The sequence below is a fragment of the Capsella rubella genome, unplaced genomic scaffold (genome assembly GCF_000375325.1).
Source record: "Capsella rubella cultivar Monte Gargano unplaced genomic scaffold, Caprub1_0 scaffold_6, whole genome shotgun sequence".
Taxonomy (NCBI): Eukaryota; Viridiplantae; Streptophyta; class Magnoliopsida; order Brassicales; family Brassicaceae; genus Capsella; species Capsella rubella.
This window is the reverse complement of record NW_006238918.1, coordinates 9,142,878-9,156,665: the sequence shown is the minus strand read 5'-3', so window position 1 is coordinate 9,156,665 and position 13,788 is coordinate 9,142,878. Positions and strand designations below refer to the sequence as shown.

The 13,788-nt window shown below is 33.8% G+C and overlaps 2 protein-coding genes across 3 annotated transcripts; one reads left to right on the top strand and one right to left on the bottom strand.

Moving 5' to 3' along the window:
- Positions 1-601: 601 nt before the first annotated feature.
- LOC17882955 (chloride channel protein CLC-d) lies at positions 602-5,912 on the bottom strand. Of its 2 annotated transcripts, none has more exons than XM_006290010.2 (22): positions 5,555-5,912; positions 5,243-5,464; positions 5,098-5,144; positions 4,906-5,004; positions 4,713-4,787; positions 4,514-4,602; positions 4,178-4,318; positions 4,021-4,091; positions 3,861-3,940; positions 3,603-3,752; positions 3,235-3,294; positions 3,066-3,140; positions 2,699-2,850; positions 2,460-2,595; positions 2,253-2,384; positions 2,074-2,151; positions 1,932-1,987; positions 1,778-1,858; positions 1,535-1,691; positions 1,348-1,449; positions 1,212-1,261; positions 602-1,031 (listed from the first exon to the last, which is right to left on the bottom strand). In XM_006290010.2, exons 1-22 carry the CDS (start codon positions 5,805-5,807, stop codon positions 953-955), a joined length of 2,385 nt encoding a protein of 794 aa, XP_006290072.1. In that variant the 5' UTR covers positions 5,808-5,912; the 3' UTR covers positions 602-952. The 2 variants fall into 2 exon arrangements, with proteins under 2 accessions (XP_006290072.1, XP_023637116.1); XM_023781348.1 differs by having other exon boundaries at positions 1,217-1,261.
- Positions 5,913-11,284: 5,372 nt separating this feature from the next.
- LOC17882071 (probable membrane-associated kinase regulator 1) lies at positions 11,285-12,544 on the top strand. The gene has a single exon (XM_006288018.2). It carries the CDS (start codon positions 11,338-11,340, stop codon positions 12,382-12,384), a length of 1,047 nt encoding a protein of 348 aa, XP_006288080.1. The 5' UTR covers positions 11,285-11,337; the 3' UTR covers positions 12,385-12,544.
- The last annotated feature ends 1,244 nt before the right edge of the window (positions 12,545-13,788 follow it).

Here is a 13,788-nt window from a genome sequence, read left to right as displayed (position 1 = left end):
ACAGTCAATATCTTGATTTCAGTTTTTTCCCTTTTGAGGTTTATAATTCGTATTCTGTTTCCAATAAGTTTTTTTTCTTTTCCTTAATTACGTTTGGATTTGGTTAATCCAAAACACCTGTCTGCAATTAAGAATGGGTAACGTATCCCCAGTTTCCCTTTTTGTTTTCTCCATCAAAAGATATTTTTCCTTCTTTTGTTATATGATTTAAAATAAAAAAATCTTGATTAGTCAAAGTTAATTATGGTATAGTTTCTTATGAATAAACATATTGAGTCATGAGTGAGTCATGTTTATGACTACTGTGAATTTGAATAGAGAGATATTTTACATACTGTATTATCTTTTCAATTAATATTTTCTAAAGATTAGTTGAATTAATTTTTGGTTTATTATGTTTACCATTTTGACATTTTCATTACAGAAATTTAAAACTTTGTAACAACCAAGCAACAACAAAAAAGCTTCCTAATTTTTTTAGTTCTCTTAAAAACCAAAAATTATATAATGAAAAAAAATTCTGAATTTCTCTCTTTTATAAAGTTTAATAATACATAAAATTCTTCCCATGTAAAAGCCAAGTTTAACAAATCTGTATACGAAAGTAAATATGAATTTTATTTTTCCATCATATAAAATTTGGTTTTTAATACCGATATGATTTTAAATTAATCAGGTAGTAAAAGATATCAAAGGCTGGATTATTATTTTACAATGACCAAAAAGATCGCACAATTACAACAATGAAGCTCTCTCTACACTTAAAATCTTCTACTCTCTCTCTGTAGTAAACGGCGAATGAAACCGGTTAATGAACAACATAATCCCATCTCAAGCAACGATCAGACCGGGTTTAGGACTAAACCGGGAAAAAGCTGGTTTCGTTTTTGTAGTATGGACTGAAGAATGGTACCGAGTTATTCAACTCTTTGTATATGTTTTGACTATTTTATTAGCCTAAAAGATCGTCTAGCAGCGGACGAGTAGCATCGATCCGCGTTGTTGTTGTTGTTGTCTCACTGTACCGACCTCTGCAGGCAAAAACAATCGGTAATAATAAGGTTTAGCCGAAGGGCAAAGCCATTAAAATTATGCACTTGGAAACTTTAGAATGAGCCCTTATACGATGGTTTTGTTTGAGGGATCATAAAATGAAACTTGAGAGACTCCCAAGGATTTTGTGATTAGACACAAGAATAGCAGCTAGAGACCTTACACTAGTTGACTGTTGGAGTTCCACTGCTGATGATTCTCCGTTTTCCTGCATAGCGAACCAGCAACATTACTGTTGTTATTCCTTATGTCGGATTTTGTTATGACTATCTACTGATGTAAGAGAATGGATACCTCTATTAGCAAATCCTTTCTGGTGATCAATCCTATCACACGGGAAGGACGGGGAACGACGAATAGATGTCTCAATCCAAGTTGCCGGAAAAGGTTGTAAACCTGATCCAAAACAGATCAAATTCTCAACCAATGATGGTGGATATTTGGTGTATCGGATAAGACATAATCGGAGCTTTTTACTCACCTTCGTTAACGACATGTCTTCGGGAACAACGTATGGAGACGGATTCAAAAAAGGAGCAAGATCTATGTACATCTCTAGATCATCTGAAGTTAAATGTATGTCTTCTATGCATAATCCTTTGGATGAAACAGGTTTAGCAAACTCGCTAAAACTGTGCCTGGAGTGCATGATCAATGTATCAGATATAAATATGATTCCTTCAAAAGAGAGTGAAAAAAGGAAGAGTGCAGAACATTAATTTACCTGATATTTCTGGCACTTGGATCACAAGGCAAAGGACTATGTTGGAAATCGACTTTAGATTGAAGGAGGACAAGCAAGTGACTGCATGGTGAACAAATTTCAGAATAATATAATTCTTTAACAGTAACTCTTTTTGCAATGTACAATCACATACCTTCGAAGAACTAACCCAATCACAAGTGTTTCACCACTTCTCGTGTGATCGATTACCTGGTAGGATGTCAAAACGGAAGAACATCAGCACAGAGGATTAAGTAATCACAAGTCAAACCTATGTGGGAGAAAGCAATGCTTACCGGAAATCCATTGTGCTTATTGCTTCCTAAAATTGAAGCAACATCTGCAACCCTGATAACTCGAGGTAAAGAGATAACCTTCAAAGATGGAAAAATCAAGTTATGATATAGCATAATATAAGAAGCTATGTCGCAAGCTCCATCTAGTGATTGGCTGATGAGGGAAAAATGATAACAACCTTCTGACTTTGACATGCTTCCTTTGCTATCATTTGACGCATATGATTCTTGGGTCTCGATTCCAGTAATGGAATGCCCTTCAGGCGTGCTTGCACTTCATACAATCCCTCATTGAATGCATCACCGACGGCCTAAGAACAAAAAAAGTTCAAACAAGTGTATTTCCACAAGAATCAAGATAAATAATAATGGTTGGTAACTCGTACCTTAGAGATGAGAAGAACCAGCATTATAAGAGGCAAAAGTTTCAGGTTGTTTGTGATTTCAACCATGATAACACATAAAGATACAGTCATCCGCATCGAGCCTCCAAGAAATGAAGCAGCTCCCAGCAAAGCATAACTAAGGTTCAAACACTTGGTGTATCAAAGGCCCAAAGATCACCCAAAAGATTGACATAAAAAGATGTGGTAAGATCAACAAAGCAATACACAAAGAGACTCACGTTCCCTCCTCAATGTTGAGCTTCTTGTAAAACCTGACCACAAACATGCCTACAAGGCGCCCATAAGTTGATCCTATCATTATTCCAGGAACAAACTGGCCAGCGGGAACAGCAGTGCCAAAGGTCACCACTGCTAATGTATAAAACATAGCCTATACATCATTTAAAACAAAACAAAAGGACAATCAATCAGAGGAACAAACAAGTAAAAGGATATTCCTATAGATAAAGAGATGGAACAATGTAAAAAAGTCAAATCAGCATGTTCCTTATCCTATTGCTAGCAACGAAATCATTCAATCAAACTCAAACCTGCCAAGAACTATAGACCAAAACTACGAAGAAACCAAGTAGAAGAATTTTATACCAAAAATGTTAGTAGACTCTGAGCACTGAACTCTCGCATTGTTTTTGCACTGAACAAATTCCTTATAGCATCATCCTGCCGTCAAAATGAAAAGCAAAACAATTCAACTGAAACAGGCAGGCATAAAAATAAAGCAAACAGAAATTGGAAATATTCTAGAAGAAAAGACCTGCGTATTGAAGAAAATTGTAGCGAGATCATTGTATTCGTTATCCGTCTTGCAGTAGAACTGCAAAGATTGACACCAAAATGCAGCAATGTTAAAAGACAGAAATGTTAGGGAAGTCAGAAAGCTCATCAGGGGAAATGGTTTGTCATTGCTAAAGTTCTGGGCACTCATTGTTTAGGCTTTTCTAGAAAATATCATTAAGGAATTTCGCATAAGCATAGTATTCAAATTTTTCTAGGTATATTAATTACCAACTCTTGTAAGTTTATGTATGGCTGCACACTTATACTTCATTGGCTGAATTTAATCATAACAGATCGGCATTTGGAACGAATATGCATCAGATACTATCTATGACAGGATCTTACATTTACGTAATTCCCATACATTCCTGGAGGTCGTGGGCATTCAATACCAGATTCTGGAACTGCTTCAGGGCATGGACTGCATTTTCTTAAGAGAGGCAGCCCAAATGAGATTGCTGAAGTTATACAAGAGATGATGCATGCTTCAATTATCTGCAAATTCAATTCTTAAGCATTTATTTTTAATCCAGCATTGAGACTATCAATCTTCAAGAAGATGAACATAAGAAGAACTACTTGAAATCGTCCATCAAAGATTACCTTCACTCGATTTCCTTTCTTGTGCAAGGAATTCCGACGCCAAGATGTCATATAGAGTGTAAGTTGGTTAAATAACGCCCCTGGAGGAAAATGATATGAGAAATGAAATTTACAGAGAAGGTAAATGGAACCAAGAGTGCAGGAAAAGAAAATTCCTTACCAAGTAGACCTCCAATTACTCCAATTACAGCCATTGGCAGTAGCTCTTTGAAGTAGTAGTCATCTTGACCACTAAATAGGAGAAAGAAAAGTTCCAAGTCAATTCTAGCACTATCAACCTAGCCACAATATAAGTGAGTACTGAAGCTAAAACTTACTCTGATACATCCCATATAATGAAGCCACCTCCACCAAAATGTCCACATACTCCACTCTTGCACCATCCCATGGCAGTACGCACCACAACAGCCACAATAGCAGAAGTGAAAAAGACACGCCACATAAGTTGACTTCTCCACCTTCAGTACACATGAAAATTAAAATTACATGACAGACGGAATACAGTCCCAGACTCACACTAGCTAAGACAAAGATACCAAAACTGCTGTCAAGCGACACTAGTTGAAATAATTGAATAGACAATAGAAGTTCTTCAAGTATCTGTTTCGCAGAACATAATTGTTTCATGCACTACGATGAGGGAAGGAACTTACCATGAGGTGACCTCCTCTAATGCAAATAACACACCTCCAACTGGAGCTCTAAAAGCAGCAGCAACTCCAGCTGCACATCCACAAGTGACCTTTCAAGACATCAGAAAATTAAGGAATAAGCTTTCAAGAAAATTTGGACCTAATCTAACAATTTAAAAAATCAGATAGCATCCTTCACAAGAAGCATCTACGAACTTACAAGATCACGACGATCTCTGTCACTCTTAAATAGTTGTGGCCATCTAGAATTCAAATGATATTTCGTCGATCCACCCTGAAACAAACAGAAGCAGAAGGAAAGCACAATTTTAGCATCCTGAGGAATGACGGGGGGCCAGGTACTAAGCATAAAACATATAACATTCCTCTATGCCTTAATAACGTAAGCTCACCTGACCAAGCAACGATGCAATGCAAGCACCTGTATGTACAAGGGGACCTTCTTTCCCCAAGGCTAAACCACCCCCAACAGAACCAATGCTTCCAAATATCTATGAGAGAGCAAACTATAAAAAAACCATCTTCAAAATAGAAATGAAACAAATCTTCCACATTAGCATAACAATCCACAAAAGCTACCTCACCTTTCCGATAAGCGTTCTAAATAGCAAGGTGCCGGGAATATCAATTCCTGCGCATAATTTAACATAACGAACAACACAGATTACCGATTACGAACTCTCAGCCCAAAACGAAAACGAAAGAGATTAAGAAGGTTAGTAGTAGTACCATTGAGATAACCCTTAATCTCAGGAATGCCAGAACCAGCAGCAGCAGGAGCGAATTGAGTAATGATATACGCAGAAGAAAACACTAAGACTAAATTGATGAGAAGATAAACTATAAACCCCGCGAAATAAGACTTCTGAATGATCGCAAAAGTGAGCGCAAATTTCCACCCAGCGAAATTCTCAACTGAGAGATTGATGAACACAGCAGCTAATCCAGTTCCTACGAATCATCACCATCACCAAAAACACAAAAACCTAAAGATCTGATTCTGGAAATTGAATAGATAGATTCAATGAGGAGAACAAGTACCGATCCCGATGAGCAAAGAGAAGAACCATTTGACAGCAACGTAGTAACAAACATAAAGCTTCCCACGATGGGCTTGTTCTTCTCTGTAAGCGTAGTTCTCGATGACTTCGTAATCGAGACTATTGACACCACCGTCACGGCGAGAGGAGTTGAGTAGAGCAACGCCGTCGGCGGAGGTATCATCGGAATCAGGGACACGAGACCAGATCAAGCTATCGGATTCGTTCCCGTTCTGGAGATGATTCGATAACATGATCGAGAAATGGGTTCCTAGATTTAGGGATTTCGAATCACAGATTCGGGTATTTTCAAAAAAACTGTAATGCAGTGCTACTACTACTTTTTTTTGGGGCTAAAATGAAATATTTTATTTTCTGATTAAACTCTGTTTCTCTTAAAGGTCAGTTCTGTTCTATAAATATGAGTCTTTTTTACTTTTCCTTATCAAATTACTTTACTAAGGGGTGAAATTGTTTTTTTTTTGAAATTGAAAGTATTGATATCAGTATTCCTCAAATACGTATATAGAAATCAAAGGTCAATCTCAGCCTTTAAATGTAAAAATTTATGTCACTCATTGTCAAAAAAAAAATGGAGAAAATTAGTATTAGATCTTAGCTCAAAATTAAAAATGAATATGACTAATGACAAAACGTGATAAAATAATTTTAAAGCAGATAAAGAAAATAGTAAGTGATTAATTAATAAATGAATGAGAAAAGAATGGTAAAACATTTTTGTTGGTTTAATTTGTTTGTCATGTTTTAGCTAATCATTTTACCAATTAGTTTTAAGAACGATACAATTTTATCAACGAATTGTTTTAAAATTATCAGTTTGTATCGATTATCCATATATGAAGAAAAATAAACCAACAACATCCTTAAAATTAACGATAGAATCCAAATTTATATCAGTGTCAAGTAAAATGGAAACTCGATAGATTTATTTTAAAAATAATAATAATCTTATCTAAAAACACTTTGGATAATATATATCTCTCAGACGGAAAAAAAAATATTCGAATTTAATTGCCAATATTTATCATCTAGTTAATTTTCAGAAGTTGAAGCCAGATTCCACATAAACTCAAAACACTATTTTGCAATGGTTTTGAAATTTATGTAAGTAATTTTTAGACTTAAAGCTAATGTAGGAGTAAAAGTAGAATAAGAAATGTGTGGTGATGATAATCATATAATCGACCAAAAATAAAATATAGCTAACAAAAATAAAAAATGGAATACAATTTGGAATGAAATTTGTGACCTTAAGAATTATAAAGAGATCCTTCGCATTCATGCTTTTATCGATTCCTCAAATACAATTCCACGAAACTTTATTGTGATTCCTTGTGCATACATGTTTGCTAGTGGTTTACTTAATCTGCAATATCCATGCATCCACATCTTTCTTTAGAACTAAAGATCCATGTCCATATAATGGTCCTTAAGGTTAACTTAATACTAAGACCATACAAATCTTATCAAATCAAGAAAACTTGACCTCAAAAAGCTAATTATGATGTAATTTCTTAGATGTTGATGTCATCTTTATAAGTTACTTAAAACCCATAAGCATCAACGTAACCTTTCCAAGTTATGTTGATTGGCACTCAAAAATATTTTATATAGAATAAGTAATTATGTGCTTACCTTTATCGTCCGAGTCATTAGGTATAACACCAATTTTGCCTCCTTTGCAAACTCAAGCCTCTTAACTAAAGTTAAGTTTCATCGATAAGAGGAATATACCAAAACAAACATACATAATAGACACAAGCGATAGTTTAGTTTGTATACTTTGTATTCATATCATCAAAACATGAAATGACATCTTAGGTAGTGTTGTCAGTTGTATAACATATATATAGTAGCAACAACATTAAGTTTTTGTGAGAAAAAGATGTTTGAGAGTTTATCGCCATCGCTGTGCTTATATATTGGGTGGCTGATAGGCAATTTACAAACTTTGTGACCATTTCTAATATATAAAAGAATTCACCACAAAGTAGATTAATTATAGAACAAAAATCAAACGAAATCAAACAATAATAATGAAGAAAATAAATCAAACTTTAAGAAAAAAAAAAGCAATACAAATTGCATGTTCATTTCATTAAATTTTATAACCATTATTCATGTCACTATTATATAATTACTAGTTGTTGACCCGCGCTGCGCGCGGGAGGTTTATAAAATTTTTATTTTATTTTTTGTTATATTATAATTTTTGGTTGTTTGTTTTTTGTTTTGCATTGTTTGTTTTGTTGGCTTTTTACTGTTGTTATTTTTGTTATTCTATTTTTCATATCGATTATTTTTTCAATTTTATAGTAATTTAGTATTTGAAATGTTTATCATCATTTGGTATTCGTCAGAGGTCGATGAAAAGTTTATGCAGTATTTTCTCTTTTTACTAAGTATGTGATTAGAAAGATAAAGTTTCTGGTGTGTGGATTTGATATATTCTAGGATCTTGCTTATTTCCCGTTTTTGTCCTACGTTTGAACCCGTGTATCCGGCCAATGATTTTAAAATCGGTATCGTTGTTGCATATGTGTCGCTCTTGTAAATGATGGTTCTAGAAAATGTTTTCCCTGTTCCGTTTAATCATCCAGTTGTAAACTCGTGTATCCCACGTTTTTCTGATTTTTTTAATCGGTTTGATTGTTATGTGTTGGATCTCAGGCCCATGCTTTTTTAGATTTTGTATTTTGATTGTTGTGCAAGTGTTGGACCTCAAGCCCATATTCTTTTGAATTTAGTAAAAAAAAATGATGATGTGGTGGATGATGTGGCGCTGACGTGGCGGAAGGAGAAGAGAGGAAAGGTAACTTTATATATATAGATTACCTTCTTCGTTACTCAACAAAAAGAAATTCAAGCTTCGAACAAAAAATTCAACTTCTCCATCTTGTACCTTGAATCCTTCCGCATCCCAAGCAACCAACCCATAACTTTCATCAAGCCGGTAAGGCAAAATGTGTTAAACAATTTGATATTGAACCCGCGCAACCCATTATGTTTATCGTAATCTCTATATAAGAGAATGTAAATTGTAACATTATATTCATGAGTCTAATATATTTCTTCTTTAAACACTTTTGTGTTCTTTACTCTCATCAATTTACCAAATTTTCAGGTACACAAAATCTATGATTCCTACAACTTATATAGTGTACACATGTTTTTAATTTTCTTTTTACCTAAAAATATTTTTTGAACAAAATTTTCACTAACTTGTATTTAAATTACTAGACTTGATGGAGAATATGATAAAGAAATAAAAGAAAAAATAACTAGTTTGCATTTTGTCCACTTAGTGGCATGGAATCATAACCACAGAAAGCATGGTAAAGAGAGCTTCAAATGTGTTTTAAGCAATTGTATTCAGTAAATATACTATGCTAATTAAGTTAAGAAAAATTGTCTATTTTACAACTTATCTCTAAAACAAAATGGACGTTTTCAGGAAAATTACTAAACCAACAAGTTACTAATAGTTGTGGTATCATTTAGTAAGCTATTCTATTAGCATTTGAAATTTTTAGACTGTGAATGTATATATTTTGGTCAAAAAAAAAAAAGAAAGACTGTGAATGTATATAATGCGATCGCATATGCAAGTAACGACATGACCATTCATTCAATTCAACATTGCAAAATCTATTTTAAAGTGTATTATTTGTCTTGCTGATGATATTGTTAATTGAAATATGAAAGGAAGAGAAACGCAAGTTTAAGGAAACTAAAACAGGCTAATTAAATGAAGCCCAAAATCCTATTTTTGGCTCACGGATATACATTTTACAATACTGTTTAATTCGTCTATGTATACACTATACAAGACCTGCATAAGTCTTGACTTATAAAACACTAAAATACATTATTGATCCAAATTTTAAACTCTATTTTTTGTAAAAATATATAAACACATTAAACTATCAACAAATTAAGTAGGCAATAATTTGATGAACTCCAAAGGTTATAAACACACTGCACCTATTCATCATTTCATTGCATGGTAAATAATATTTTGATGAATCTAGGAATTTTGATTAGGATAATATATATATATATATATATATATATAAGATATCAAATACTTTCAAAAATGAAGTCATTAGTCAAAATGGGTATTAAATAATTTATTAACCATTTTTTAAAAAAATTATATTTTACCTGATGTCGAATAAAATTATACTGAACGAATTATTTTTTAAAATTATCCACGTACAGTATAAAAACGTGATAGGCATATATATAGTTTATATGTGTTTATCAGTTTTTTCGTTTTCATTGGCTTCAACTACACAAAACATTTTACGTATAAGGCATATGTAGACAAATTAAAGAGATCAAAATGACTAATATATATTAAACTAATGATAAGACTTTACAGTGAAACTTCTCGATCGACCACGTTAAGTTGTGGCTGGAACAAAGTGGCTCCAAAACACCACCATGAGACTATGAGTTTTGTGCCTTTGTGCTACATATTGAATATTCAAGTAGCTAGCTAGTTGTGTTGACGAATAAGAAAATGATTCAACCCATCCAAAATAATCAGCGTGATTAAGAAGAAGAAATAATAGAGACTATTGTATAAATAATAATACAAAAATGATAAGAGAATCTATAGTAATCAAAAATAACCAAAAAAAAAAACAAAGAACGAAGATGGGACGACGAGAGAGCTATCGCCCACTCATGGCGTTAGCGTCACGTGATAGAATCACTATTCTTCCTATACCTTCGGCTGTATCCTGTATTTTTCCGACAATGACGACTACATTTTCATATCTTATACAATTTTATAATATAGTAATTATCTATCACCATTTCATACCAAATTGCTCCATCTTAAAAGTGAAATCTAAACTTTTAACTCATAATTTTTTTTATCGCTGAAAATAAATTTCTAATTTTTAATTCATAATTTTTGTTAATATCGAAAACCTAGTAACTTTGAACCTTTAACTCGATAACTTTGAAAGGAACAAAAATTACCGTCAATAATATCACGTTTTTATATGAGATTAAACTATTAACCTTGAGTTGTTACTCTTAACACCCACAAGACCATCATTCACGCGCAACATTAAATTTCTAAATTAGTTTTATTATTTTGTTAAAAAATATTAATTTATCGATAATATTTAAAATAACAATTAAATTTAATTTCATACCGTCTAAATAACGTCGACTAATCTTTTTACTCTATATCCTATATATTATTAACCTATGCAAAAAAAAAAATCTATAAAACCTTATGATTCCAAGTTCCAACCAAAACATTTTAATCAATACTTTCTCTAGCCAAGTAAAAAAAGTAACTAGTGTTTGTTCAAGTCAATGAAATAGAACTTGCACAACAAAACAAAGGACTACCATAATTTCCGGAATGGTCCAAGATCAGACCACAAGAAGTCACAAACTAGCTTTGCTCACTCCTCACTCCTACAAAACTGATTAATTAATTATAGTGTTAAACTAAACAAGTCTCTAATCCTACGCTCCATTAAACACTATTTTTAAACTACATTTGCATGTGACTACAGCTTCAATCTGGCGATCATCGTGGCCTTTTCTCATGATATCAACTGCACTTGCAGAGTAGCCTCATTAATTATCAAAAACATTACAATACAAATATAAAAAAATAAAAACATTATCATATTAAATTTTTTTATAACCAAAACAATGCATTCATCATTCTATTATTTACATTAGAAAGCCAAAAGACTTATACAAAAAGAGAGAGAGAGAGATAAGATCACAATGAGACGGCAACCACCACGTCCACGTCACTCACCACCGCAATCTCACTCTTCTCCGTCGTCTTCTTCGTCGGAATTCGAGTTCAACGTCTCGATCTCTCCTCGGAAAGCTTCTTCTTCGCTTTGTCCCGCCGATGAGCTCTTTTACAAAGGTCAGCTTCTCCCTCTTCAGCTCTCTCCTCGTCTCTCTCTTGTCCGTACGCTCTGTTCCTCTTCTTCCTCTGAGTACACTTCTTCTTCCTCCTCCTCCTCCTCCGCCGCAACCTCCGCCGCACGTGACTCAACTGAGTCTAACTCCTCCACTGATTCCACCGCTTCTTTCCCTCTCCTCCACCCTCCTCCGCTTGATTGCTGTGAGTCTTCTCGTCCTAGCTCTGTAACCGACGATGAAGACTTCTTCTTTAAACCTCCAAAGAACAAATCTTACGGTGGAGGTTTCTCTCTTTCAAGATTCTCCTCTGTTTTCAAGAAAGATACCAAAACCAATCTCCACCACTCCTCCTCCTCCTCCGCCGCAGCACCCACATCAACCGCCGCAGCTCCGTCGTCGGTTAAACGAATGAGCTCCACCGCGAAAGAAGTTATACGCAAATACATGAAAAAGGTCAAACCTTTATACGACAAGTTCTCTCAAAAACAGAGCACCACCGTTATAAAAACAGAGCCATCAACAACATCTCTCAAAGATTCCGGCAACAACATACCTAAAACCACCATCACCACCACCACCGCCTCCGCCGCACCAACCGGCGTCTCCTCCAGCGGAGGCTTATCAATCTCATTCTCAGGAAACCTAATGAAATACACTAAACGAGGACGATGCGCGGCGAGCTGTCCATCGTCGATGAGGTCATCTCCGAGTCACTCCGGCGTACTGACACGTGGCGGTTTCCCGGTACATCAAGGAGGTAGCAGCAGCAGCAGCAACAGCAACAGCAGCAGTGTGTCTTCTTCAATGGAAGAGTTACAAAGTGCTATACAAGGAGCTATCGCTCATTGCAAGAACTCAATGTTGCAGAAGAGTTTGGTTAGTAGTCTCGAGATCTAGCTTATATCTTTTGGATCCATTTTTATCATGTTTTTATTTATTTCTCATATGTCTTGATTTTTCTAGTCGTTTTTTAAAGATTTGATCTACAACTCTTTTGTCTTAGTGCGATGATCTAAACATTCGATTTAATTTAAACGATGTTATTGGTTGTTTTATATACATTTTGTTTGATTAACTTAACTCAAAAATAATACATTGTAGTATATGGGTGAATCATTTTATAGATTCATCTTGGTTTCAATTTCTTTTATATGTCATTGTGTTGTTGTTTTGTCAAAAAGAAACGGGTCAAAACTCATATATAGATAGATACTAATGGTTTGAATGGTTACAGCGGTTAGTGACAATAAATCCGTTTATTGATTGGACCGCATTTTATTTACCATTTACAAATCAAAACTATAGTTTATAATGGTGTAAACCGATAAAAATACAAGAAATCCGCTACGGATCAACTACTAATCTTTTTTACATAATTCAATCCGTCTCAAGAACAAAATAGTTCAATCCGCTAACGGTTTAGACCACTTTACTCACAATATCCATTCAAAGTCTAGCTATGGTTTTAATATATTTGTATCCAACCAACCATTGTTTATATGTTCCGATCTCGTTATTTTGATTGATTATGATTTAAGTAGATCCATTAAGCAAATTAGGGTTATATAGACGTTGTGAAATAATTGAGAGAAACAAGAAAACGACGGTGGGGTTTATGAATTTTAAAAATAATTGAAGAATTATTGGATTATTGAGTACCTTCATCAAGTACTATTATGTGAAACTGGTTCACTTCTTTGTACCTACCTTATCTTCTCTCTCTCCATCTCTATATAGTTCTTGTCGGTGTTCTATGTTGATCATAACTTAATGTACTTACTTCATTTTAATAATCTCAACTGAAAATATCTTTATATCCAACTATTATTTGTGGTTCTTGTGTGGACAATAATGGCTCTCTTCTAAGTATTTGTGACTTTAGCATCAACAAAAAAAATGTTACGAGTTGATACAAATTGCCAAAAGAATAGTATATTCTAGTCATTGTTTTGAGAAAGGTTTTAGATATGATGTAACCTACGAAAATACTAAAAGTTATTGAAAGTAATGTTATTATATATACTAGCTTATTTGGATGCACATAATTGTACTTTTACGTATATTTTAAGAAGAAAAAGAAAAAAATAACACTTTGGAATTGATTGATTGGAAATTTAAAATGTTTATAAAGAGATCGAAATAGGTATAAAGAAATTTCCCATCAATGGTTTAATTTCACAAATGAGGAAAAATATCTACAAAAGTATATATATTGTATTCATATATACCGTATATCACTATTCAAACCCAATTTATAGGATTACCATAAACTTAAATATCCCAAGAATAATGAAACTGAGA

Bases quoted from the DNA above. Each gene is read 5' to 3' on its own strand.
- LOC17882071 (XM_006288018.2), top strand. From the start codon at position 11,338: ATGAGACGGCAACCACCACGTCCACGTCACTCACCACCGCAATCTCAC.
- LOC17882955 (XM_006290010.2), bottom strand. From the start codon at position 5,807: ATGTTATCGAATCATCTCCAGAACGGGAACGAATCCGATAGCTTGATC. The intron at 4,319-4,513 runs GTAAGTTCCTTC...TGTGTACTGAAG, and splicing joins TTAGAGGAGGTCACCTCATG to GTGGAGAAGTCAACTTATGT. The intron at 3,141-3,234 runs GTCTTTTCTTCT...TTTTGACGGCAG, and splicing joins CAATTTTCTTCAATACGCAG to GATGATGCTATAAGGAATTT.